The 22,942-nt window shown below is 33.2% G+C and overlaps 4 protein-coding genes and 1 long non-coding RNA gene across 5 annotated transcripts; all 5 read right to left on the reverse strand.

Annotated features, from left to right (window-relative positions):
• Nucleotides 1-2,652: 2,652 nt before the first annotated feature.
• LOC135267045 (coiled-coil domain-containing protein 96-like) lies at nt 2,653-3,602 on the reverse strand. The gene has a single exon (XM_064358618.1). The coding sequence runs from the start codon at nt 3,585-3,587 to the stop codon at nt 2,709-2,711; it is 879 nt and encodes a 292-aa protein (XP_064214688.1). The 5' UTR covers nt 3,588-3,602; the 3' UTR covers nt 2,653-2,708.
• A 702-nt stretch (nt 3,603-4,304) lies between these two features.
• On the reverse strand, nt 4,305-5,479 carry LOC135267046 (uncharacterized). Its single transcript, XR_010335284.1, has 3 exons — nt 5,363-5,479; nt 4,903-5,311; nt 4,305-4,848 (listed from the first exon to the last, which is right to left on the reverse strand). It is a non-coding gene; the product is annotated as an uncharacterized LOC135267046 (long non-coding RNA).
• Nucleotides 5,480-5,959: 480 nt separating this feature from the next.
• LOC659448 (coiled-coil domain-containing protein 96) lies at nt 5,960-7,661 on the reverse strand. The gene is made up of 2 exons (XM_965752.3): nt 7,496-7,661; nt 5,960-7,432 (listed from the first exon to the last, which is right to left on the reverse strand). The coding sequence occupies exons 1-2, from the start codon at nt 7,594-7,596 to the stop codon at nt 6,016-6,018; spliced, it is 1,518 nt and encodes a 505-aa protein (XP_970845.2). The 5' UTR covers nt 7,597-7,661; the 3' UTR covers nt 5,960-6,015.
• A 3,988-nt stretch (nt 7,662-11,649) lies between these two features.
• On the reverse strand, nt 11,650-13,822 carry LOC659376 (uncharacterized protein). The gene has a single exon (XM_965687.4). The coding sequence runs from the start codon at nt 13,725-13,727 to the stop codon at nt 11,772-11,774; it is 1,956 nt and encodes a 651-aa protein (XP_970780.1). The 5' UTR covers nt 13,728-13,822; the 3' UTR covers nt 11,650-11,771.
• A 3,110-nt stretch (nt 13,823-16,932) lies between these two features.
• Nucleotides 16,933-22,170, reverse strand: LOC103312379 (ionotropic receptor 75a). The gene is made up of 6 exons (XM_064356587.1): nt 21,988-22,170; nt 21,777-21,940; nt 21,281-21,726; nt 18,143-18,313; nt 17,873-18,096; nt 16,933-17,823 (listed from the first exon to the last, which is right to left on the reverse strand). Exons 1-6 carry the CDS (start codon nt 22,127-22,129, stop codon nt 17,021-17,023), a joined length of 1,950 nt encoding a protein of 649 aa, XP_064212657.1. The 5' UTR covers nt 22,130-22,170; the 3' UTR covers nt 16,933-17,020.
• Nucleotides 22,171-22,942: the final 772 nt, after the last annotated feature.

The following is a 22,942-nucleotide window of genomic DNA, read 5'->3' on the forward strand; positions in this document are numbered from 1 at the left end:
TTAGCACTTCGTGGACGATTGATTTGGGTAGTTCGAGGTTGCGGCTAAGTTCTCTTATACTGGTTCTGGACTTCCTCTAAAGTTGCTTCTTCTGCAGCAACGGTTTTCGTACTTCTGGGCCGTCCAAGTTCTCTTGGTAAAGGCTCCAAACGACCAGTTGTTCGCATTCTGTGGTCGAGTCTAAGAACTAAGATGCCGTCGATTGTACGGCGTATTGACGAGCGGTTTCACTTGCATTTCCAGCATATTCACCAAACAAGAAATACATGTCGCAATATTTGGATCCAAAATAGTAGTGCAAACACCCTCATTTTTGGCAAATAATTTTTACTCTTTGCTTCGTCATATCTTCAACAATAAAAGACTTAGATTTTTTTTACATTTTCCTTATAGTCTAGGACAGGGCTTCTTAAACTTTTGTCATTCACGACCCCATTTATGACTAACAATATACATATAAATATGAAAATATATAGTTTTAGAATTCGTTTCGAAACATACAAAAATCTAAAATTAAAAATTGCACAAAAAGTTATAAAATTGTATTTATTATAGTTTCAAAAATAAAAGTGGATTCTGACCGTCTTAAATCGCTCGAATATATTCAAGTAGTTGCGTGGTAAGTATTAAATTAAAATATAAGAAAAAAAATTTAATAAGATGGATGTGCCTGTTTTTTATTGCATAACAAATCAAATCTTGGTGGAATGTTTGAAATTGCTGGACGTAAGACCTCTTCAACATTTTTTAGCGCTGAACGATATTGGGATTTAATATGTATTAAAGCTGAGAAAGTAACTTCATATAAATATGTGGTGATGAATGGCAGAAGTACATTTAACGCCATATCAGCGATTGTGGGAAATTCAGTTCTAGTTCCGATCCAGAATTCAGTCAAGGGATTTTTTTGAAATTGTAGTTTTAAGTTTGAGTCACTCGAAAGCTCAGCAAATTCCTCTTGAGTTTTAAGTGGCAGGTGATCAATCTCACTTAAGCCAATCCAAAACGGCTTTTGAATCCAAACTATTTTTTGGAAATATTTAATATAAAATATGTACGGGACTGTATTTCTAGCGCTTTTAAGTGATCTACAATAATTTTTGCAATAAAAATTTTACAATGAATTTTCTCGATTATAAAATTGTCGACATATAAAATTCGTTCGAAATGTTTCGACCCTACTTTTCAAAATGCTGATCTTTTTAATAAAACTTTCAATTTTATCATTTGAAGTAAATATATCGCAATTTTTTCCTTGAAGAGACAAGTTGAGATCGTTTAACTTCGCAAAAATATCTGACAAATAACACAGCTTGGATAGCCATAAGTCATTTTGAAAAAAAGGAGCAAGTTCACATTTTCGTTCGGTTAAAATTATTTCGATCTCGTCCTTTAATAACAATAATCTTCTTAAACTTTGACTTTTTGACAACCATCTTACTTCTGCATGTAATAACAAAGTTGTGTAGTTGGGATCCGTATCCTTACAGAGATTTGAAAATAAGCGGCTGTTAAGGGCATGGCTCTTAATAAAATTTATGATCTTAACAGCATCCTGAAGCACATCGTTCAATTCTGGTGCTAATTTTTTTGCTGCAAGAGCCTCTCGGTAAATATGGCGAATATCATGGCCATATTTTCTTCCATGTAGTATTTCTATCATTTTAATAGCAGCAGGTAACACAAGATCTTCTCCAATGGTGAACGGCTTTTTATTTTTAGCAATACAGTATGAAACTTCATATGACGCTAGTAAATATTTTTCATTAACGGTTATAAATTTTTGAAAGATTTTCTTTCTTTATTTAAAGATAAGCGAGTAGAAGCACCCACATTGTAGAGGTGCACTTTTAAGAATCTTAATGTCTTTATTCAGAATTTGGTGTGATAAAGGTATCGAACAAATAATCAGGTAACGACCAATGAGTTTTTTGCAAATTTTCGGTGAATTAATCAAAGAAAAATGTTACCAAATTAATTCAAATTTAATGTAGGTTATGTTAAGAGACTGAAATAAACTCCTTTTATTAAATATTTTTAATTTAGAGCCCCAAATTATCCAAAGTTAAAGTTGACAAGTGTGTGACAGTACTTGACAGCGCTTTGAGTGCAGATGCACTTTTGTTGCTACAGATATTATCTGCTCAAAATTCATACTTTTTGATTTTGGTCAGGTGCAAGCCTCTATTGAAATTAAAATAACTTTTAAACGGTCCATTTTAACCTTGTAGAAGGTTATAACTTTTTTATTCGAAATTGATCACTCTATCGATTTAAGCAATAAAAAAGTAGTGTTAAGAGGGCAAAAACATAAAAAACACAAAAAATGTGATCCGGAAATGCTGCAACCGGAAACTGGGTGGATGTATCCGGTTTTCATAATTACCAGATTAAAAGGCATGTTCTCTTTAGTAAGTCTACCAAGTTTTGTAATATTTGGTGAAATGATTCCAAAGTTATGGTGCAAAAACGTCTTTCCATACCCTTACTTCCCAGGGCTGTAACATTCTTATCAGTTTCGATAGAACACGACTTATAATCTCAATTAGCATCATTTTATAGGTCCTTTTTGAGGTTCATTTTTTGTCTCACAAATACGAATAACCCTGTGTTATGAAGTACATTTATCGACTAACAATGAAACTCTTACAATTAAAGAGCTAGCGAATTTATTAACACCTACATTACATTCTCTAAAACCCACTTGCTCAGAACTGAATTCTTTTCGTAATCTTTCCTGACTCCCCTGTCTCGCTCAATCTGCTAATATATTTCCTCACAGCTACCATGGTTTCAGATGCCACCTCACAAGCTTCTTTATACTCCTCTAGTTGATCCAACCCTTCCTCCACTTCTTCCATCGACCTTTCCAAATCCCTTAACAGTTTTGGTCGTCCAAGCAAACCAGTCTCAAGCTTTAGTTTATTTATCTGCCGCCTGATGTAATCCCTCTCATGCTTCATCATACTCAACTGTTCCCGTGCTTCCATGCCATCTGCTAACACCAAATCGAGCTGCTCCTGATACTTCATAATGTCCAAATTCACAACATTCGTCTTTTCCCTCGTATGAGCCAAGATCTGCATCACGTTTCGACACTCCTGTCTTAACGAGTTTAAGTACAATTCCTTCTCCTCCAGCTTTTCGTAAAGGTTCCTGTTATCCGTTTTCAGCTGTTCGTAGTCGATTAGGCGGCAGTTGGGGCCCAAGTTATCAAGCGAATCCAAAGTATCTTGCGCTTCGTTGTTCTTGTTTCGCAATTTTATGTAAGCAAGATGCATTTCCTTGAAACGTGTCAGCTGCATCCGCTGGCGTTTGAGGAATCGTTCGACCATTTTCGCAGCATTTAGAACCGTGTAGCTGAACTGCTTGCTTACGTCTGCTTCGGCTTGCTGGAGTTCCACCAGGAGGTTGGCAACTTCTTCACTTTTGGCGCGATGTTTGTTGCGCAGAACGCTTATTTCATTCTCCAACGCTGCTTGTTCTCTTGCAACTTCGTCGTGTTTGACTGCAAACGATTCTAGAATTTTTTCGTACATCTTGGCGTACTCCTGTTGGGACTTATCCACGACAAACACATGGTACATCTTTAGGCAGTTATAGTACTGTGCCAACTTCTTTTGAAGATAATTGTTCTTCCACTTCTGGGTGACCACCATAGATATCTCAGTTATTATAAAAGATACAAGGTCAGTTGGTTTAGGCCAAAGTTACGCATTTTTATGCTGAACAATTATCTAAAAGATTTGATGTGTTATTTTTAGTTTTTGAAAAAAACGGGAAAACCAAAAGAACTAGATGTCTTTAACTAGGACGTTCTTCAGGCTTTTTACAAGGAATCTGTCATCGTATTTTCCAAGACTTTCTTGATGTTAGAGTTACAACACTCAACTCTGGTTTTTATTTTGGAAACCATATTCGCTTTTTTTATTTTTTAAAAGTGTTTTTATCTCTGATTACAACAATGTATCACATGATATAGATCGAATCTAATATATGCTGATTAAAATGGAGAAAAAATCATTTTTGCGAAGAGTGCTTTGGAAAAATCGACAACAATTTTGTTTTTAAACAAACTAGATTTTGGAGCTTTCATTGAATTTGTATCTGTAAAGTCCATATTTTCGCCAAAACTTATTTATTTAAAAACTAAACGACATAATGAGCTAGAAGCTTATTCTTCGCAAAACAAAACCAGATAAAGTTATAAATATTTAGCTTGCATATTAATTGCCAAAATGTAGTTTGTTAAACAACATTTATGACGTTTTTCTAAAGCACTCTTTGCAAAAACGCATTTTTTTAAACTTTAATCAGCATGTTAAGATTCGATCATGTCATGTGATACATCATTGTAATCGGGAAGAAAAAGACTTCAAAAATACAAATGTCAAATATGGCGTCTATAAGAAAAATCAAAGTTGAGTGTTGTAACTCTGACATCAAAAACGCCTTGGAAAAGGCAATGACAGACATGGATTTCTTGTAAAAAAGTGCCTGAGGAATGTCCTACTTAAAAACGTCTAGTTCTTTTAGATTTTCCCTTAAAAAATAACAGGGAAAATTAAAAGAAATTGATTTTTCTTAATAATTCAAAAACTCAAAATTCTACATCAAATTTTGTTTTAGATAATTGTTCAGCATAAAAATGCACAACTTTGCCCTAACTAAACCGACCTCGAATCTCTTATAATTATTAAGATATTTTGGTGGGGCTCGAAAAACGGACACCCTGTATGCTTACGCAAAATTATGAATTTCTTGAAGTAACGCAAATAAACCATAGTGAAATTGACTCACTGCGACCTCTCGTTCTGTCTTGGCATTGTATTTGTAGTCAATGCTTTTCTAAAAAAAAGTTTTGAATACAGCGTTTATGAAAAAATAAGTTTTTCAGCGTACTGTGCTAACGGCTCGCACTACAAATCCAGTCAAATTATATCTTTCTTTATAAAACGACACACCGTTTAAACTTGTTTTAAACCCGGACCCAGCCTTTCGATAATAATTAAAAAAATTGTAACTTGCCTCACTTTTTTTAATAATAACTAATTTTGAGTTGATCCCAAAATCACAACCTTTAAGTATTTCTGATGATTTTTGAAGGTGCTGTACATCTTTGGTCAATAGCAAAATGTAGCCCTGAGTCAAATTTGTAAAACAATTTTTTGCGGGAGTTAAATCAGCATCAGTAAATATGTATGCAGTGTTGTGTTTATTATCGTGAATATTTGTTTCCAATGTTTGATATTTTTAACAATTGCACTTCTGATACTGCTTCGGTGAAGTGCTTGATTTATCTCAATAATGTCTAAAACAAAGTAAAAAAGGTATCTAGTGAGTTTAATATTTTTAAACTTACACTGCTTAGAATAATTTGTGATGAAATAGCAAAATTTGAAGCCTTTTAGCTTTAGGTAATTACCCAGAACTTCAGTTTTTGTATCATTTGAACAAAAAGAAGTTTTAAACAGTAAAGCCAGAAGGAGAAGTTTCAAGATAGTCTTGTTTGTATGATTTGTTCAAAATTGGATTCTTGTAAAGTGGAGTTAACGAATTATACCATAACGTAAAGGGAATAATCCAGTAGATAAATAATTCTATTCAAATTTTCATCTTCGATAATTGCAAGTAGTTTCTCATGAATCACGAAACCCACATGAAACGAACCTCCAAATTTTTAAAACAAAGAAGTTATCAAGTTATCATTGAGAAATCATAAAAAAAGTCACATGCATCGAGGAAATTATTAAGTACATTTTACAATTTGCAAAATGTAAGACACCTCAACTTTTGAAATTTTTTTGTTTTATTCTAAGTTATTTTTTTTCAACTTGTGTTTCTAGGCTGCAGCCAGGTAGCCTAATGGCCTAATGGCCCTGCGGTAGCTTTCCCTTTTGTAATATCTACTCACTATATTATGAAGTACAGTTATCGACTAACAATGAAACTCTTACAATTAAAGAGCTAGCGAATTTATTGACACCTACATTACATTCTCTAAAACCCACTTGCTCAGAACTGAATTCTTTTCGTAATCTTTCCCGACTGCCCAGTCTCGCTCAATCTGCTAATATATTTCCTCACAGCTACCATGGTTTCAGATGCCACCTCACAAGCTTCTTTATACTCCTCTAGTTGATCCAACCCTTCCTCCACTTCTTCCATCGACCTTTCCAAATCCCTTAACAGTTTTGGTCGTCCAAGCAACCCAGTCTCAAGCTTTAGTTTATTTATCTGCCGCCTGATGTAATCCCTCTCATGCTTCATCATACTCAACTGTTCCCGTGCTTCCATGCCATCAGCTAACACCAAATCGAGCTGCTCCTGATACTTCATAATGTCCAAATTCACAACATTCGTCTTTTCTCTCGTATGAGCCAAGATCTGCATCACGTTTCGACACTCCTGTCTTAACGAGTTTAAGTACAATTCCTTCTCCTCCAGCTTTTCGTAAAGGTTCCTGTTATCCGTTTTCAACTGCTCGTAGTCGATTAGGCGGCAGTTGGGGCCCAAGTTATCAAGCGAATCCAAAGTATCTTGCGCTTCGTTGTTCTTGTTTCGCAATTTTATGTAAGCAAGATGCATTTCCTTGAAACGTGTCAGCTGCATCCGCTGGCGTTTGAGGAATCGTTCGACCATTTTCGCAGCATTTAGAACCGTGTAGCTGAACTGCTTGCTCACGTCTGCTTCGGCTTGCTGGAGTTCCACCAGGAGGTTGGCAACTTCTTCACTTTTGGCGCGATGTTTGTTGCGCAGAACGCTTATTTCGTTCTCCAACGCTGCTTGTTCTCTTGCAACTTCGTCCTGTTTGACTGCAAACGATTCTAGAAGTTTTTCATACATCTTGGCGTACTCCTGTTGGGACTTGTCCACGACAAACACATGATACATCTTTCGGCGGTTATAGTACTGTGCTAACTTCTTCTGAAGGTAATTGTTCTTCCACTTCTGGGTGTTGTAGTTCGCAGTGTATAACCTGTGCAGTTCGTAGTACATGTTCCTGTCGATTTGTTTCTCGTCTTTGGGGATAGATTCCGATGATTTTTCGGGACTTTGTGCCGGTGTTGTTAGAGTTTCTTCGGATTCTCGTTTCATAAGAAAGGAATAAACAGACTCATTGTCTACTTCGAATTCCTGGTCCTGAACAGAGTCAGGGTAGCGAGCAGGTGGTTTCAAGTAAGAAACACTGACTGTATCTATAGATTTGTCTTCGCTTCGTAAAGAAAAAATATCTTCAACGGCCAGTTCGTCAGTCTCGCGTTTCATAAGTACAGCCAAGTCATGGATATTTACACTTTGTAGTTCCAGTTTTTCATCGCTTGGTGTATATTTAACACTTTTGCTCTTGTCACTTTGAGCTGAACCTTCGTTTTTTTCATCGCTGGTTCTCTGTTCCCTACTACTTTTTAATATGTCTTCCAAAGTGGATCTAAACATGAAAAAATGTCCAGTTTTGAAATTAAAGCACTGTGTTTATATTTTTTGCGCCTACCTATCAGGAATGGGTTCGGCAGAAGTTGCATCCACTTCAGTGTTGATTTTAGTTTCCTCTATATGATATGCAATAATTTCTTGATTTAAATCTCCAGACATCACAAAAAACTATAAATCGCGTAAAAATTACATAAAAAAACAGACGTCAAACTAATATTATTACCATAGATATTATTAGTTGGGAATTCACTAAATATTGTTAGGAGCTTGCTTGTTTTTAAAATTATAGAGGAGAATAACCACACTACAAAATAGCGTTGAATTTGTTGATGTTTTATAGCCGTTGTAAGTACCGTTTTTGAAAGTTATTTACGGGTTACTTTTTTCTACTCGGAATACAGAAGAGAAAGTTTTTAAAAAATACTAGTGATTCAAAAGTACCGGACAATCTCTCCGGTGAACATCAAACTGAATTAAACGTTATTAATGGTAAAAAATTGTTTGAGCCTTTTTTCACGAGGTAGAGTTCTTCAAAGTTGAATTTTTACGTTAATTTTTGGGTGCGTCAAATCATATTTTTTTAACTTTTGTTATCGGAAACGAAAACTCTTAGTCCTAAGTGCACCGGTGTGACTTAAAGTTTAAGCTCTGCTTAAGCCTCTGTTTAAGCCTGTCAAGTGAACTGCACCGTAAATAAGTGGAATTTAAAATTGTATAAGGCTTGGTTTAAACTAAACCGTACCTTGGGTACCGCTTAAATAATGCTTAACGCCAAAAAGTATTTTTTGTAAAAAGATCGAGAAGAAATTGAGTTTTACTTGACTCGTATGATGAAAAAATTTGTTTAATTGTTTCAAAAAACATTTTCAGCGGAATAAAATTCAATACATACCTTCGGTATCGTAAACAGATTTCTCGTTCTTGCTGTCGCTTAAAAATTGGGAATAATTGCCAAAAATAGAGACGAAGGCGGAAGAAAATCTTGGATTGGATGATGGCATGAGCGATGAAGAGGGGATACATAGACCGAAATTGGTCAAATTTTAGCCATATAACAATAAAATTACTGATTTTTGAAATATAATTATCGCGCTAAATTATGAAACTTTTTTTAATCGTTTTTTATTGTTTTATTAAATAACATCGTTGAACACAAAAGCAAGATTTTTTTTAAATTTCAATTCTTTCAACTGAACATGATTCCAGAGACTTTTTCATCAATTTGAGTTCATCCGACATTAGCCCGAATTCCTTTTTCTCCTTCTCCTTCTAAATTGTGATTTAGAATACTACTTTTAACTGGTATGAACTTTTAGGCGTCTTCTACATCACACTATTTTTCCAAATAATTTTGAATTAGCAGACTGATTCAAATTTGTTGGTTTATTCTCGTAGTTTGTAGAAATTAGAGTTTTGAATTTTGAAATTATTGTGATGTAGGTGGTTGTTCAAAATAAAAATTGTGGGACAATGCTTTTTTGTCTTTGAAATCAAAAGTTTTTTTTACTGAAATCATGGGTTGCTCTGGTAGAATAAGTTTTTTTTTGTTATTGGGTTAAATTTTGAGAATCAGTCTATGTATATTCAAGGTGAAGGTTAATTACGAACTGATTAAAATCCTGACTTTCTTCAAATTTATAATGTTTCATTCGACTAGTTTCGCCTGTTACGGCATTATCAAGAATTATTTTCGTCGGGAATGTGTCTAATATCAAGACATCGGGGAAAAATGAATCTTGATAATGTCGTAACAGGCGAAACTAGTCGAATGAAACATAAAAATTTGAAGAAAGCCAGGATTCTAATCATTTCGTAACTTAACTTTCACCTTGAATAAGCTTAGAATAATCATAGGAAACAAAAGGGCAAAAATCGATATTATTATTATTATTAGTAATAGTATTATTACTATTATTACTACTATTATTAGTATTAGTATTATTATTAGTATTACTCTTGCAAATTTGGATTTTGCCGGTCACTTTACGTTAGAAACCCTTAATCAAAAGTAACTAACTCCAAAAAATTGACAGATAATGATGTAAGTTTAGTTGAAAAATTTTTGTAACGAGACTATATTTTTGACGTTATCTTTGGAACGGTTAGTCGTAGCAATCTGGTCCTTGCAAATTTGGATTCTGCCGGTCATTTTACGTTAGAAGCACTCAATCATAAGAAACTAACTCCAAAAAATTAACAGACAATGAGTAAGTTTAGTTGAGACATTTTTGTAACGAGACAATTTTTTGACAATATCTTCCGAACGGTTAGTCGTAGCGATATGATTCTTGCAAATTTGAATTTCGCTGGTCATTTTACGTTAGAAACATTTAATCATAAGAAACTAACTCCAAAAAATTGAGAGATAATGACATAAATTTAGTTGAAACATTTTTCTAACGAGACCATATTTTTAACTATATCTTCCAAACGATTAGTCGTAGCGATCTGACACTTGCAAATTTGGATTTCGTCAGTCATTTTACGTTAGAAACACTTATTAATCATAAGGAACTTACTCCAAAAAATTGACAGATAATGACGTAAGTTTAGTTGAGACATTTTTGTAACGAGACTATATTATTGTCGATAAATCTGACTTATAAAAAATGGGTTAAACATAAGGGTAAAAAGGCAAATTTAACGTTGTTTTGATGTTTTGGTAGAAATATCAATTTTCTCTGAAAACTGATATTTTAGACGAGCTATTTACAAACGCTTATTTCGATAGCGATGTGATTTCTACTTAAATTACTACATTAGATCGGTGGAATGTTTTTCACTTGATTGTTGTTTTTTCAATGAGATAAATTGCCTTAATTTATGAAAAAGAAGCGTAGGTAATGTCACCAATTTTTAATAACTACCTGCAATAGTTTAGACTGAAAACTGGGCTTGTGAGCTAGTGAGGTTTTCAAGAATAATAGCGTCAGGTTTATTAAATTTTTACGTGTTATAACAACATAATTTTTTGTACTGTAATAAAGCTGTAATAATTTTTTTGTTAGAAGTTGCATCCACTTCAGTAGTAAATTCAGTTTTCCCTTTATAATTTATGCAATAATTTCTTGATTTAAATCTCCAGAAATCGCAAAAAACTATAAATTATGTAAAAAATTACATAAAAAATTGACTTAAAAATAGCAGTATTTGTCGTTAAAAATGAATAGTTAATAATAATAAAAAATAATAATAATAATAATAATAATAATAATTATTATTATTATTATTATTATTATTATTATTATTAATATTATATTATTATTAATAGACAGCCAAGAACTTTAAGCGTTTTCGCTCAGGTGTTAAAACACGTTGCTATGGGAAGCGTGTTTTAAACTAGTGCGAAAATACGTTGCTATCGGAAACGTGTTTTAAAATAATATTTATAATCTCGGATTCAGATATTGAAAAGAAGACTTAAAATGTTACCAACAAAAAACATGTTTAAAATTGGAATTGCTTTTATTATGAAAAGAACATTTTTGGCGAAATTTTTGAAAAACTTAAAATTGTTAAATTTTTTTGTGTACATCGTTACATCTTCCTTCTGGGTAAAGATAGAAACTTTTTTTTGCAAAAGATTACTCAATGAATGTCGTTTTTAACGTAAATACCTCGGTAAATCGGGTAAATACAAAACTTTTAGTTTTAAGAAAAGAAAAGTGAAATAATGTGGAACACTACCAGTAAAAAAAATACGCGGTAAAGCCACTTCAGGCGCAAATCGTAGTAACTTATCTAAGCTCTTAGCATCATCTCTTCTCGATTATGTACAGGTTGATATTTTAAAATAAAATAAAAAAATTCTCGCATCAGGAAAATTTTACTACATAAGAGGGAAGCATTTTTATCAGTTTCCTTTTGTCAAAACTAATAAACTTGTGCCTATTCGTTAGAATCTACATTCATTGAGTAATTTTTCGCTAAAAAAGTAGCTTAGTCCAGAAGGAAGATATGAGATGTGAACACCAAAGTTTTTAAAAAATTTCCACAGAAAGGATTTTTTATGATGAATATAACTCCAAACAGAAAATTAAACTTCAGATTCGAATTCAGCAAAAATTTTTGCATAAGAATCAGTTTTAAAAAACGTGTGTTCCCCAACTACTGATGGACTCCCTCCTAGGTTTGTGATAGTAAATGACTTGTGGCTAGTTATGTTGGAAACAGAAAAATTCTCCTAGGAAAGTTAAAATGATGCAAACAAAATAACAAATACATATAGATTTTATTGCTGTAAATATACACGTCCCTACAATAAGTCCCTAACAAAAAATACACCTGTCACTAACCGTACAATTACTTATCAACACTACAAACACTACAAGATCCTAACCGGCCACAGTTCCAACCATTACATTACTGAGAGTCGCCCCAGAAAAGCTATCTGAAAATTCTTTCCCTTCCATTATATACCTGATTTTGTTCATTTTCGTTTCCGAAGCCATATTTTCCCTAATCTTCTTTACTTTGTTGTTCACAGTCTCACATTCCCATTTGATATCAAGCAACCTTTTTTCCAATTCTTCCATTTCCTCCATAGTGTTCATCAAGTCCCTCAGCAACGTTGGTCTGCTCAACAACCCACTATTCGCTATTATCTTATTAGTGGCAGCCCTGTAACCGTCCCTTTCCATCTTTAACTGATTGAGCTGTTCCCTGACGTCCTCATACTCGCCACTTACACCTTCGAGTCTTTCATTCAAGTAAGTTATATCCGCATCTAAAGCTGCGTTCTTTTCCCTGCGATGGGCCAAAATCTGGACGGCGTTCTGGCACTTTCGCCGCACTCTGTTCAATTCCAAGTCTCTCTCTTCGAACTTATCTTGAAGATTCCGGTTATCTAGTTTAAGTTGCTCATAGTCGATGAGATGGAGATTTGAGCCGAGATTATCAATAGCGTTCAGGGCTTCCTGCGTCTCGTTCAACTTGTTTCGGATTTTGATATAGTCATAGCGCACTTTGACCAAATTATTTAGTTGAATTCTTTGTCGCTTCAAATACCTCTCGATAAATTTCTCCTCATGGCCTTTGCCCGCTTCCGAATTGATTATTTCTTTCCCGACCTCAAACTCCTCACGTTGCAGTTTTTCGAAAGCTTCATTAGTTTCTCGTTCCTGAACTGTGCATCGTTGCTTCAAATCTGCAATCTCCGTCTGAAGGGCTAACTGTTCTTTCTTGCTTTGTTCAGCCTGGAGGCTGTAATCGTCCAACTGCTTTTCGTATTTTTTCTGAGCGTCTAACTGGACCTTGCCTTCGTGTAACACATGGTACATTTTTTTCCTCTTGTAGTAGTTTGCAAGTCTCCTCAGAAGCTCATCGTTTTTGAGCTTCACTTCGTCGTGTTCTTTGGAAAGGCGGTCGTACTTTTGGTAATATTCCAAGCGTTCTGCTTCAGTCATTTCGTGTATTTCTTCTTCTTCTGACACTTCTTCCTCTTCTTCAACTTCTCCTTCGTCTTCTGTGGCTTCGGAGTAAAGTGATGGCAGTTGGGGTTTGCTGCCAATTGGGGCAATTGCAAAATCTCCAGTGATAAGAAGCGATTGACTGCCTGATATGCGAAGACTCGGATATTCGTCTGACTCTCTTTTTACAATGCTAGGTCGTATTTTTTTCTTTTTTGATGTTTTCTTCTTTTTTGGTTCTTCTGTTTCCGACTGATCTGCTATTGTCTCTTTAGACGATTCTTCGATTTTGGGCAGTTCTTCTGGTAGTAAGGCAAATGACATTTCTGATATTGCATCCGGTGCCACTAAATGCCCAAAGTCATATTCTTCTGTTCCAGCTACGCTTTTTACATCTTCAATATTTTTATCTACAGCTTCAGTTGTTTTCTCTTTCTCATCAACTTGGACCGGAGATGATTTTTCTTCCTGATCAACTTGCATCGATTCTTCTTTTGCTACATTACCTTCTTCTATTGGTATCACTGGCGTTTCTTCTTCTTGTGCATCCTTTTTCTGATCAACTTGGACCGGTTCTTCTTTTACTACATCACCTTCTTCCACACTTTCTTTTTCTACTGGCATTACTGGTGTTTCTTCTTCTTCTGCACCCTTTTTCTCATTTTCTTCTGTGACATTGGCTCTATTAATTTCACCAACCGGTGCATCCTTTTCTGCTTCATTTTCCTGCGTTTCCTCTAACTTTTGTTCCCCGACAACGTCAATTGGGGCTTCCTCTTGCAAAGCTTCTGTCTCAGGACTTGCAGGAGACTCATTTTCAGTTAAATTCACCTCGTTTGTGGCCACTGTATCTATACTCACTCCTCCTTCAGACATAGACATATTGTAAAACGAATAATATAACTTAAAGAAAAAAATTATTAAACACGAACTAAATCAAATATTTGTTTGACGTTTCGGTGCTTAGCATTGAATTTGTTATTTTTGAAATTTGTGATGGCGTATAAAGGTGGCAAACTTTTTTGCGTTTTTCTCGGAAACTGTAAGACTTAGAGCAACAAACAAAAAATCGTCTGATAGCGCTAAAAATTATCTATTTTTTCGTCTAAATCTGGAGCCGCTCCGGACAACGGTTCCAGTTACAGAGGCAATTAAACTTTTACACTAAAAAAATTCATAACTCAAAAACTAGAAGTCGGAGAGCAATGCGGTTTGTTCCAGTCAATTCAGCGGCTAATTTTCTGTATTATACCTGCTTTCTTCGCAATTTAAAATTTAAAATTTTTTGTTTAGAATTTTAATAGTCAAGGCAAATTTACCTTCTAAAAAAAATTAAACTTATACTCGAGCAAAGTTTTATCGACTTTTATATGAGTTTACAACTCTCTGGAGATGTTAAAAGACCATAAAAAATTCATATATCGATTTTTCGATGTTTGATTTTTTCAATTTTTGTCCCGATTTTGTTCAATTCCGGGTACCCGGAACATTTATCAGGAATTAACTCCGGAACTATTAGAGATAATTCTATCAAGTTTATTATCTTTGGAAAGGTCTTTTAATTTTCTATCTTCTTCAAAAAAAAACATTGTTCTCCGACTAATAGTTTTCAAAAAAATTGTAAATAAAAGCAAAAATAGGTGAAATTTTTAAAAATTCATAACTAAAAAACTATTGGGAATTTGGCAATTTTTTCGATGCCAATCGATTTCCCGGATCATTTTGCGTAGGTAAGGAATAAAATAGTTCCACTTTTTCTAATAGTTTAGCCGGTAATGCGTCCAAATTAAATCGGAACCAGACAATTTCAATGACCAAAAACACCAACGAAAGCGTCATCCCAATAAATAGCGTCAGAAAGGCAATAAATGTTTGATCAGAGCCAACAGTAACCACTCGAATGATTGACAAACAAAATTTTGGACTCCCAAATTTGCGAAATCCGGTGGACTAACCCGACTTCTTTAATTTTTCGCAGAGTTATGTGGAACAGTTCTTTATATTGCGATTTCTTCTGCAGCATAATTCCAGCTCCGACTTGAGGTATCATTGGAATTTCAGTTATATCGCAAATTTGCTCCTGGTCGAAGGTCCTGGCAATAATGGGATATCCTGTGTCTAGCTGAGTGTGATACGCAAATCCTCCTTGTTTAACTTTGGCGATTCCTTCATCTGGCTCATAAATGTTCAGTTTCTTTGCGTTTGGTGGAAACACTTTATTTTTATAAATGTACTGAACATCACATTATTATTTTTAGAATTTGTGATGGCGTCCAAAGGTGGCAACATTTTTTTTTCGTTTTTCTCGGAAACTGTAAGAGTTAGAGCAGCAAACAACAAATCGTTTGATAGCGCTTGAACTTATCTATTTTTTCGTCTAAATCCGGAGCCGTTCCGGGCAACGGTTCCGGCTACAGAGGCAATTAAAGTTTTACGATAAAAAAATTCATAACTCAAAAACTAAAAGTCGTAGAGCAATGCGGTTTGTTCCAGTGAATTCAGCGGCAAATTTTCTGTATTATACCAGCTTTTTTCGCAATTTAAAATTTAAATTTTTTTGCTTAGAATTTTAATAGTCAATGAAAATACCTTTAAAAAAATGAAAAAAAATTTCGAGTTTATGAGTTTACAACTCTCTGGAGTTGTTAAAAGACCATAAAAAATCCATATGCCGATTTTTCGATGTTTGATTTTTTAAATTTTTGTCGCGATTTTGGTAGATTTCGGGTACCCGGAACATTTATCAAGAAATAACTCCGAAACTATTTGAGATAATCCTATGAAGTTTATTATCGTTGAAAAGGTCGTTTAATTATCTATCTTTTTCAAAAAAGATTAGTGTTCTCCGACTAATAGTTTTCGAGAAAATTGCAAATAAAAGCAAAAATAGGTAAAAATTTTAAAAATTCATAACTAAAAAACTATTGGGAATTTGGCAATTTTTTCGATGCCACTCGATTCCTCGGATCATTTTCCAAAGGTAAGGAATAAAATTGTTCCACTTTTTCGAATAATTTAGCCGGTAATGCGTCTAAATTAAATCGGAACCAGACAATTTCAATGACCAAAAACACCAACGAAAGTGCCATCCCAATAAATAGCGTCAGAAAATCAATAAAGGTTTGATCAGAGCCAACAGCAACCACTCGAATGCTTGACAAACAATCCGGTTTTTTGGACTCCTAAATTTGCGAAATCCGCTGAACTAACCCGACTTCTTTAATTTTTCGCAGAGTTATGTGGAACAGTTCTTTATATTGCGATTTCTTCTGCAGCATAATTCCAGCTCCAACTTGAGGTATCATTGGAATTTCAGTTATATCGCAAATTTGCTTCTGATCAAAGGTCCTGGCAATAATGGGATATCCTGTGTCTAGCTGAGTGTGATACGCAAATTCTCCTTGTTTAACTTTTGCGATTCCTTCATCTGGCTCATAAATGTTCAGTTTTTTTGCGTTTGGTGGAAACACTTTATTTTTATAAATGTACTGAACATCACATTATTATTTTTGGAATTTGGGATGACGTCCAAAGGTGGCAACATTTTTTTTCGTTTTTCTCGGAAACTGTAAGAGTTAGAGTAGCAAACAACAAATCGTTTGATAGCGCTTGAAATTATCTATTTTTTCGTCTAAATCCGGAGCCGTTCCGGGCAACGCTTCCGGCTACAGAGGCAATTAAAGTTTTACTATAAAAAAATTCATAACTCAAAAACTAAAAGTCGTAGAGCAATGCGGTTTGTTCCAGTGAATTCAGCGGCAAATTTTCTGTATTATACCAGCTTTTTTCGCAATTTAAAAGTTAAAATTTTTTGCTTAGAATTTTAAAAGACAATGAAAATACCTTTAAAAAAATGAAAAAAAAATTTGAGTTTATGAGTTTACAACTCTCTGGAGTTGTTAAAAGACCATAAAAAATCCATATGCCGATTTTTCGATGTTTGATTTTTTAAATTTTTGGCGCGATTTTGGTCGATTTCGGGTACCCGGAACATTTATCAAGAAATAACTCCGAAACTATTTGAGATAATCCTATGAAGTTTATTATCGTTGAAAAGGTCGTTTAATTATCTATCTTTTTCAAAAAAGATCATTGTTCTCCGACTAATAGTTTTCAAGAAAATTGCAAATAAATGCAAAAATAGGTAAAATTTTTAAAAAATCATAACTAAAAAACTATTGGCAATTTGGCAATTTTCTCGATGCTAATCGATTCCCCGGATCGTTTTGCAAAGGTAAGGAATAAAATTGTTCCATTTTTTCGAATAGTTTAGGCGGTAATGCGTCCAAATTAAATCGGAACCATACAATTTCAATGACCAAAAACACCAACGAAAGTGCCATTCCAATAAATAGCGTCAGAAAAGCAATAAAGGTTTGATCAGAGCCAACAGCAACCACTCGAATGCTTGACAAACAATCCGGTTTTTTGGACTCCCAAATTTGCGAAATCCGGTGAACTAACCCGACTTCTTTAATTTTTCGCAGAGTTATGTGGAACAGTTCTTTATATTGCGATTTCTTCTGCAGCATAATTCCAGCTCCGACTTGAGGTATCATTGGAATTTCAGTTATATCGCAAATTTGCTCCTGGTCGAAGGTCCTGGCAATAATGGGATATCCTGTGTCTAGCTGAGTGTGATACGCAAATCCTCCTTGTTTAACTTTGGCGATTCCTTCATCTGGCTCATAAATGTTCAGTTTTTTTGCGTTTGGTGGAAACACTTTATTTTTATAAATGTACTGGACATCACTGTCGTTCATAATCTCGAACCAGGTGATGGTATAAGGCAAATCTTCGATTCCTATTTCCAGTTTGCTATGTCCCAGCTCATCCAAACTGTGGAAAGCTTCCGGAGGTTTGCTTAAAAGGGACGAAATAATGCTTGAAGTGTAGTAGTTATAGAGCAAAATTGAGAGGATTTGGAGGACGAGGAATGATATACGACCTGCTAAACCAGTTGGGAAGATACATGAATCTGTAAAACTGGCTTTAAAACATGTTTAAATCAGTTATGAGCTAAAAACCTTGCTGAAAGATTACGGAAAATGTAATTAGGAGTGCCGTAGCCCACGAATAGTCCGCTTTAATTCCCACAAACTTGTTTTCAAGTCGATGAAAAATTTTTATAAAGAAAGAGACAAGTACTGTCGAGACTATAGTTATGTACCAAACCGTGTCAGTAAATGGTTTCAAAAATTGGTTTTCGAGCGGGTTGTAAGTCCCTGGGTTTCTGAAAATGTAACAAGGTCTAAAAAAACCATTATAAGATGGTGCGAATTTGATGTTGAAATCACCTGAAATGATAAGAGGGCATTAAATAATCATAAACGTCCACTCTTGGGGGTCTTTGCGATGCCCCTGTACATGTTATATCAATTTCATTTTCGTATAATAATTTTCCAACACCTGAGTCTGTACCATTTTGGTAATTACCAAACCATTTGTCTTCAATTTTTAAAGAGTGTCTGTAAAACATTTTAATGTATTTTCTTATTTCAACATACGGCTGTCCCAACGATTCGAAAAACTCCAAAACTTGTTTATTATATTACAGATATTGACTTTTTCATTCCATTCTTTTAGATTATAGCTGCATATTTTAAGAATATTGCAGTATATACAGGGTGTTTCGTCTAAGCCCCACATTGGAAGTATTGGTAGTTCTAATAACGAATGTCATCTAAAAATTTGTATACAATCATTATCTCTTAGGTCCTGCTCAATAAAAATATTTCCAAGATGGTCACACTTCTGGTTATGCCTTGTTTTAAATAGAAAGCTATATTTTTTAAAGGTTTTTTAAATCACTAGAGTTATTTTAAGATAGTTTTTATAAGCTTTCCGTAAACCTAAATCTAGTTGTTTTCAAACTATTTTTTTAATTTTTTTTGGTTTGCACTTTTCAGTTCAAAAACCCATAACTCTGTCATTTTTTAAAATTTGGAAATATTTTTTAGCTCATTTGAAAGAGGAAGCCTAGATCTTTTCTTTGGTGTTTTCGAATTTCTAAAAAAAGGATAACAAACTCTAAATGTTTGAAGTTAAGTTTTCAGAACTGTAAGCACTTATAATTATAACTCATTTTTTTCAAATGAAATACAACAAGTTTTATTTCAATAAATTATAGACAATTTAATTCTACATCGATCTGTATTATGTTAACATTCTCTATACTTATGTTTTATAATTTTCAAGTTACAACGAATTTTTTGTTGGGATTGAGAAATTTATTAGCCATAGGCCTTTCTGAGAAAAAATGTGAGAAATTAAAGTTTTTTAAACAAACATTCAATCACTTCTCCTCCATCTAGTTAAATAAAAATTGGGACATTTCATTAAATTAAATTTTTTGGGTTTATTAACTTATTTTCTAGTTTTGAATACACTGGAGAACAGATATAAGCTTTCTTTTTTAATTCTCCAAATATGATTTTAAAATCTCGAAAACTAAGGAAGTTACCAATTTTTTAAGTTACAGGTGCAAATCTAATAATTTTCAAAAAAAAATCTTAAATATCTCGAAAATGGTTAAATTTAGGTATAAGTAAAGCTGATAAAAACGGCTTTAAAATTACCCAAGTTATCTAAAAACGCAGTGACAAACATAGCTTTCCAATTAAAATAAGAAAGTTGATAGCGACTTCCGGTGAAAATATTTTCACTGAGAAGAATCAACGGATTATGGCTGAGTACCAACTTTCAGATGAATATTTTTTTAAAACCTTTAATACTTCTAATGTGGGGTTTAGACGGAACAGGCTCTATACAGGTGTCCCAATATAAAAAAAAACACTAAAGTTATGTTTTTTCAAACGGATCATCTTATTTTTCGCATTTTTGGATGTAGCTTTTGACTCTGATGTTTTAAGCTAAATTGTTAGTGGTCGATTTGGTTTAGTTTTACATTTTTTTGACGAAAACACGCTTTTAAAAAAATTATTAGAAGCTCTAGAAAAGTAGGGCTTTTACCATTTTTAAAAACAAGTTCAAATTTAAAGGATGTATTTTTCAGCTTGCTGTCATCATGAAGAATTAAAAATTAAGAAGTTTGCATAAATTTGAATGAATAACTTAAAAAATTTTTGTCTTACATTTAAAAGTCTTTTAAATTGTTTCTCTAAAGACATTAACAGTTAAGTCTTTCTTGCTGATTACTCAAGAAATATTTAACTTTGAACATTAAAAAATTAGCAACTATTGTTCAGTAGTTGAAAAGTTACAACTGATAATAACAACTTTTATGGTACCGCTTGGCCATTATTCATCATTTTATTACAGTGAAATAACTAAAATTCTAAAATTTATGGCGAATTTTTGAATCTCCGTATAACTTCAACAAACGAATGAATAATATGATTTTTTTTAACTGTTAAAGTCAAATATATTTTTAGCTATTAACTTTAGGATTTAAAACTTAATGTTTTTTGCTAGAGAATTTAATAATCTTTGAGAACAAAAAACCGGGCATTCCATTTAATTTTTTCAAGTTAATTAAGTTTTAACAAACTTCTTAATTTTTCTACATTTCTAATTATTGCAATGCGTAAAACAATTAGTACAGATTTACGTTTGCGCCTTTCCTTTTTTTTATAACAGTAAAATTTTTAATTTTCAAGAATTTTCAGTTTTTATGTAATGAATTTTTAACAAAAAAACAAATTATTTTTAGTTTACAGTAAAATGTAAAAAATAGGGTGTTCCATTTAAAAAAATATAACTTTAATCTTTTTCTAATATTGGAACACTTGTTCCGCAATATTTTTAAAATATGCAGCAGACCTACAGACTGTTTATAAAAGATAATGTACGATCTCAGATGGTTCTGGGATTTGAATTTGCTGCATTTAATTATTCCATTTCTATGAAATTTCTGAAAAGTACCTACTAATTTTTATCTACCCAGGTAACCAGTAAAAACCAATTTTTTCATATACTAACATTTTGTTTCTTCTTGGAAGAAGCGGCAAACTTTAATACTTCCTACGATCTCACATTTGACATTTATTTTAGACACTTTGTATAATCTAAAAAAAGTCTATGGACCGGTTTAAATGTAGAAGTGTCATTAATTTATTTTGCAAATTAATGCATGAATAACTAATCTCGTGAACAAATTGAACAAATGTGATTGGTTCATTCGCGTTGTTAACTTTTAACTTTTTAACTATAGTTTCACCTTTAACTTTAACTTTTTAACTTTAACGCTTAGAGGTCGCTTTATAAAAAGCTTTGTTAAAATTTAATTCGTTGTTAAAAGCTAGCAACGCAAATAGACCAACCAAATTCTTCAATTTGGTCACGTGATCAGTTAATCACTCATTTGATTGCGAATTAAATTAATGAAGCTTCTATTAACCGGTCCTTAATCTTTAAAAATAATCAAGTTATGGACCTTTTTCGGATTGTTGGGACATCCTGTATTTTTTAATTACGTGAAATTATGGACATCCTCCAACAAAAGAAACATAGGGTAATGAAACTTGCTCATGGTGTCGAGTTGTTTAAATCTGGAGTCTAACATATACTCTTCAAAGGTTCCAGAATGATTGCTGATCAAAACTACACTTCCAGATCGTAGTTTTATATGAGACATGTCTCTCCGTTGTAAATAAAATGTTTTTGTTTGCTGCATTTGCAGGCTTGAGCCGTTCCAAATCTCAAATTCTGTTATCACAGGTGATTCACCGAGTTGGTGGGCGGGATTGTAAACATCAAAGATATTAAAAGTGGATTCGTCTTCAGGAATTGCAAATTTTACATTTGAATCCATTCTTAAATTCACATTTTTTAAGACAACTTCCCAAGAGGTGGAAGTATTCAATTGTGCTGAAAGTATTAGCCAGGGATGCGATAATCTCATATTAACTGTAGAGATTTTCTAAAAACATAGATAGTACAGCTGGATGAATGTGATGTTCTGCTCACTACTTCTGATAACAAATTTTTAAAATTTTGGCATCTTGTATCTAAAATGTATCCATAACGGGTCATACTTTTTTCATCCAGCGCCTGAATTATTGCGTTTTTTTCGTTTTTCACAAAATTAAACTTAATATCTTGTTTGGTCATCATGTGCATTAACTGCAATGTTTCTAGAAAAAAATTATTGTTACGCATAGTAGGGTGTTTTGGGAATTACCGGTCTTCTTCCAACAAGTAAAGAAATAAGACGTTTTCATATTATTTCTACTTAGATAATTAGTAATTAGTAAGAATGTGCTTTCTTCATCAGCCTGAACTAATGAAGAAAATAACGTAAAGAGTAAGTAAATTGGTTTCATTTTAAAGATTCTTTCTAAAATGAAATTGTAAAATGATTGAAGTCTTCCAGCAAATAATTTGAGTTGATTATTCCAAATTGATGCAACAAAGCAATGAAAAATTAAGAGGTATTGTAAAAGACTACAAAGAGAAACTCAATTGAGTCTTCACTTAGTGTAATCGACTCTTCTTATTAAAGTGGTATGATTTAATATTTAATTATTACGTGACTCGAGTTCCTTAATTTTGAATCAATGCCTACACGGAATAAAGCTCACACCGAAAAAAACTCACACTGAAAAAACAGTAATAATCCCACATTTTGAAACAACTCACTTGCATTTTTCACAGTGGAATTGAGAATTTCTGGGCTTAAAATTTGTTGCTGGGATTTAATTTAACACAACTCTTTTCTTATACAGAAACTATAAATTTGTGCTTTATTTCACTTAAAAAATGCAAATGAACGGTTGCAAAATTTTACTATGAACTGAAATTGGATATAGAAAAAAACGGACTGAGAAAAAATCTCACATTGAAAAAACCCCACATAGAAAAATACCCACACAGTAATAAACCCATAAAGAAAAATGCCCTTCTACAAAAAAATACAATGAAAAAAGCCCACGAAAAAACAAAACTCACAGAAAATTAACACAAGGAAAAAACAATCACTGCTGTCGGGATGAATTTGTAATCGAATAACTTGATAACTCAACAAAGTTTGATAAAAATGCTTTTTATTTAATAAGGTAAATAAATAGTTTGTAAATAAATATAACTACAGACTGAATAAAAACTGGCGCACCATTGGTACGTTGTAAAGAAGCATG

This window comes from Tribolium castaneum, chromosome 1, assembly GCF_031307605.1.
Source record: "Tribolium castaneum strain GA2 chromosome 1, icTriCast1.1, whole genome shotgun sequence".
Classification (NCBI taxonomy): domain Eukaryota; kingdom Metazoa; phylum Arthropoda; class Insecta; order Coleoptera; family Tenebrionidae; genus Tribolium; species Tribolium castaneum.

Excerpts from the sequence above, each read along its gene's own strand:
- LOC659448 (XM_965752.3), bottom strand. The coding sequence starts at position 7,596 with ATGTCTGGAGATTTAAATCAAGAAATTATTGCATATCATATAGAGGAA. Across the intron at positions 7,433-7,495 it reads GCCGAACCCATTCCTGATAG|ATCCACTTTGGAAGACATAT; the intron begins GTAGGCGCAAAA and ends TTTCATGTTTAG.
- LOC103312379 (XM_064356587.1), bottom strand. The coding sequence starts at position 22,129 with ATGAAACCAATTTACTTACTCTTTACGTTATTTTCTTCATTAGTTCAG. Across the intron at positions 18,314-21,280 it reads GAGGATGTCCATAATTTCAC|ACACTCTTTAAAAATTGAAG; the intron begins GTAATTAAAAAA and ends AATGTTTTACAG. Across the intron at positions 18,097-18,142 it reads ATGCCCTCTTATCATTTCAG|ACCTTGTTACATTTTCAGAA; the intron begins GTGATTTCAACA and ends TGGTTTTTTTAG.
- LOC135267045 (XM_064358618.1), bottom strand. The coding sequence starts at position 3,587 with ATGTACCATGTGTTTGTCGTGGATAAGTCCCAACAGGAGTACGCCAAG.
- LOC659376 (XM_965687.4), bottom strand. The coding sequence starts at position 13,727 with ATGTCTATGTCTGAAGGAGGAGTGAGTATAGATACAGTGGCCACAAAC.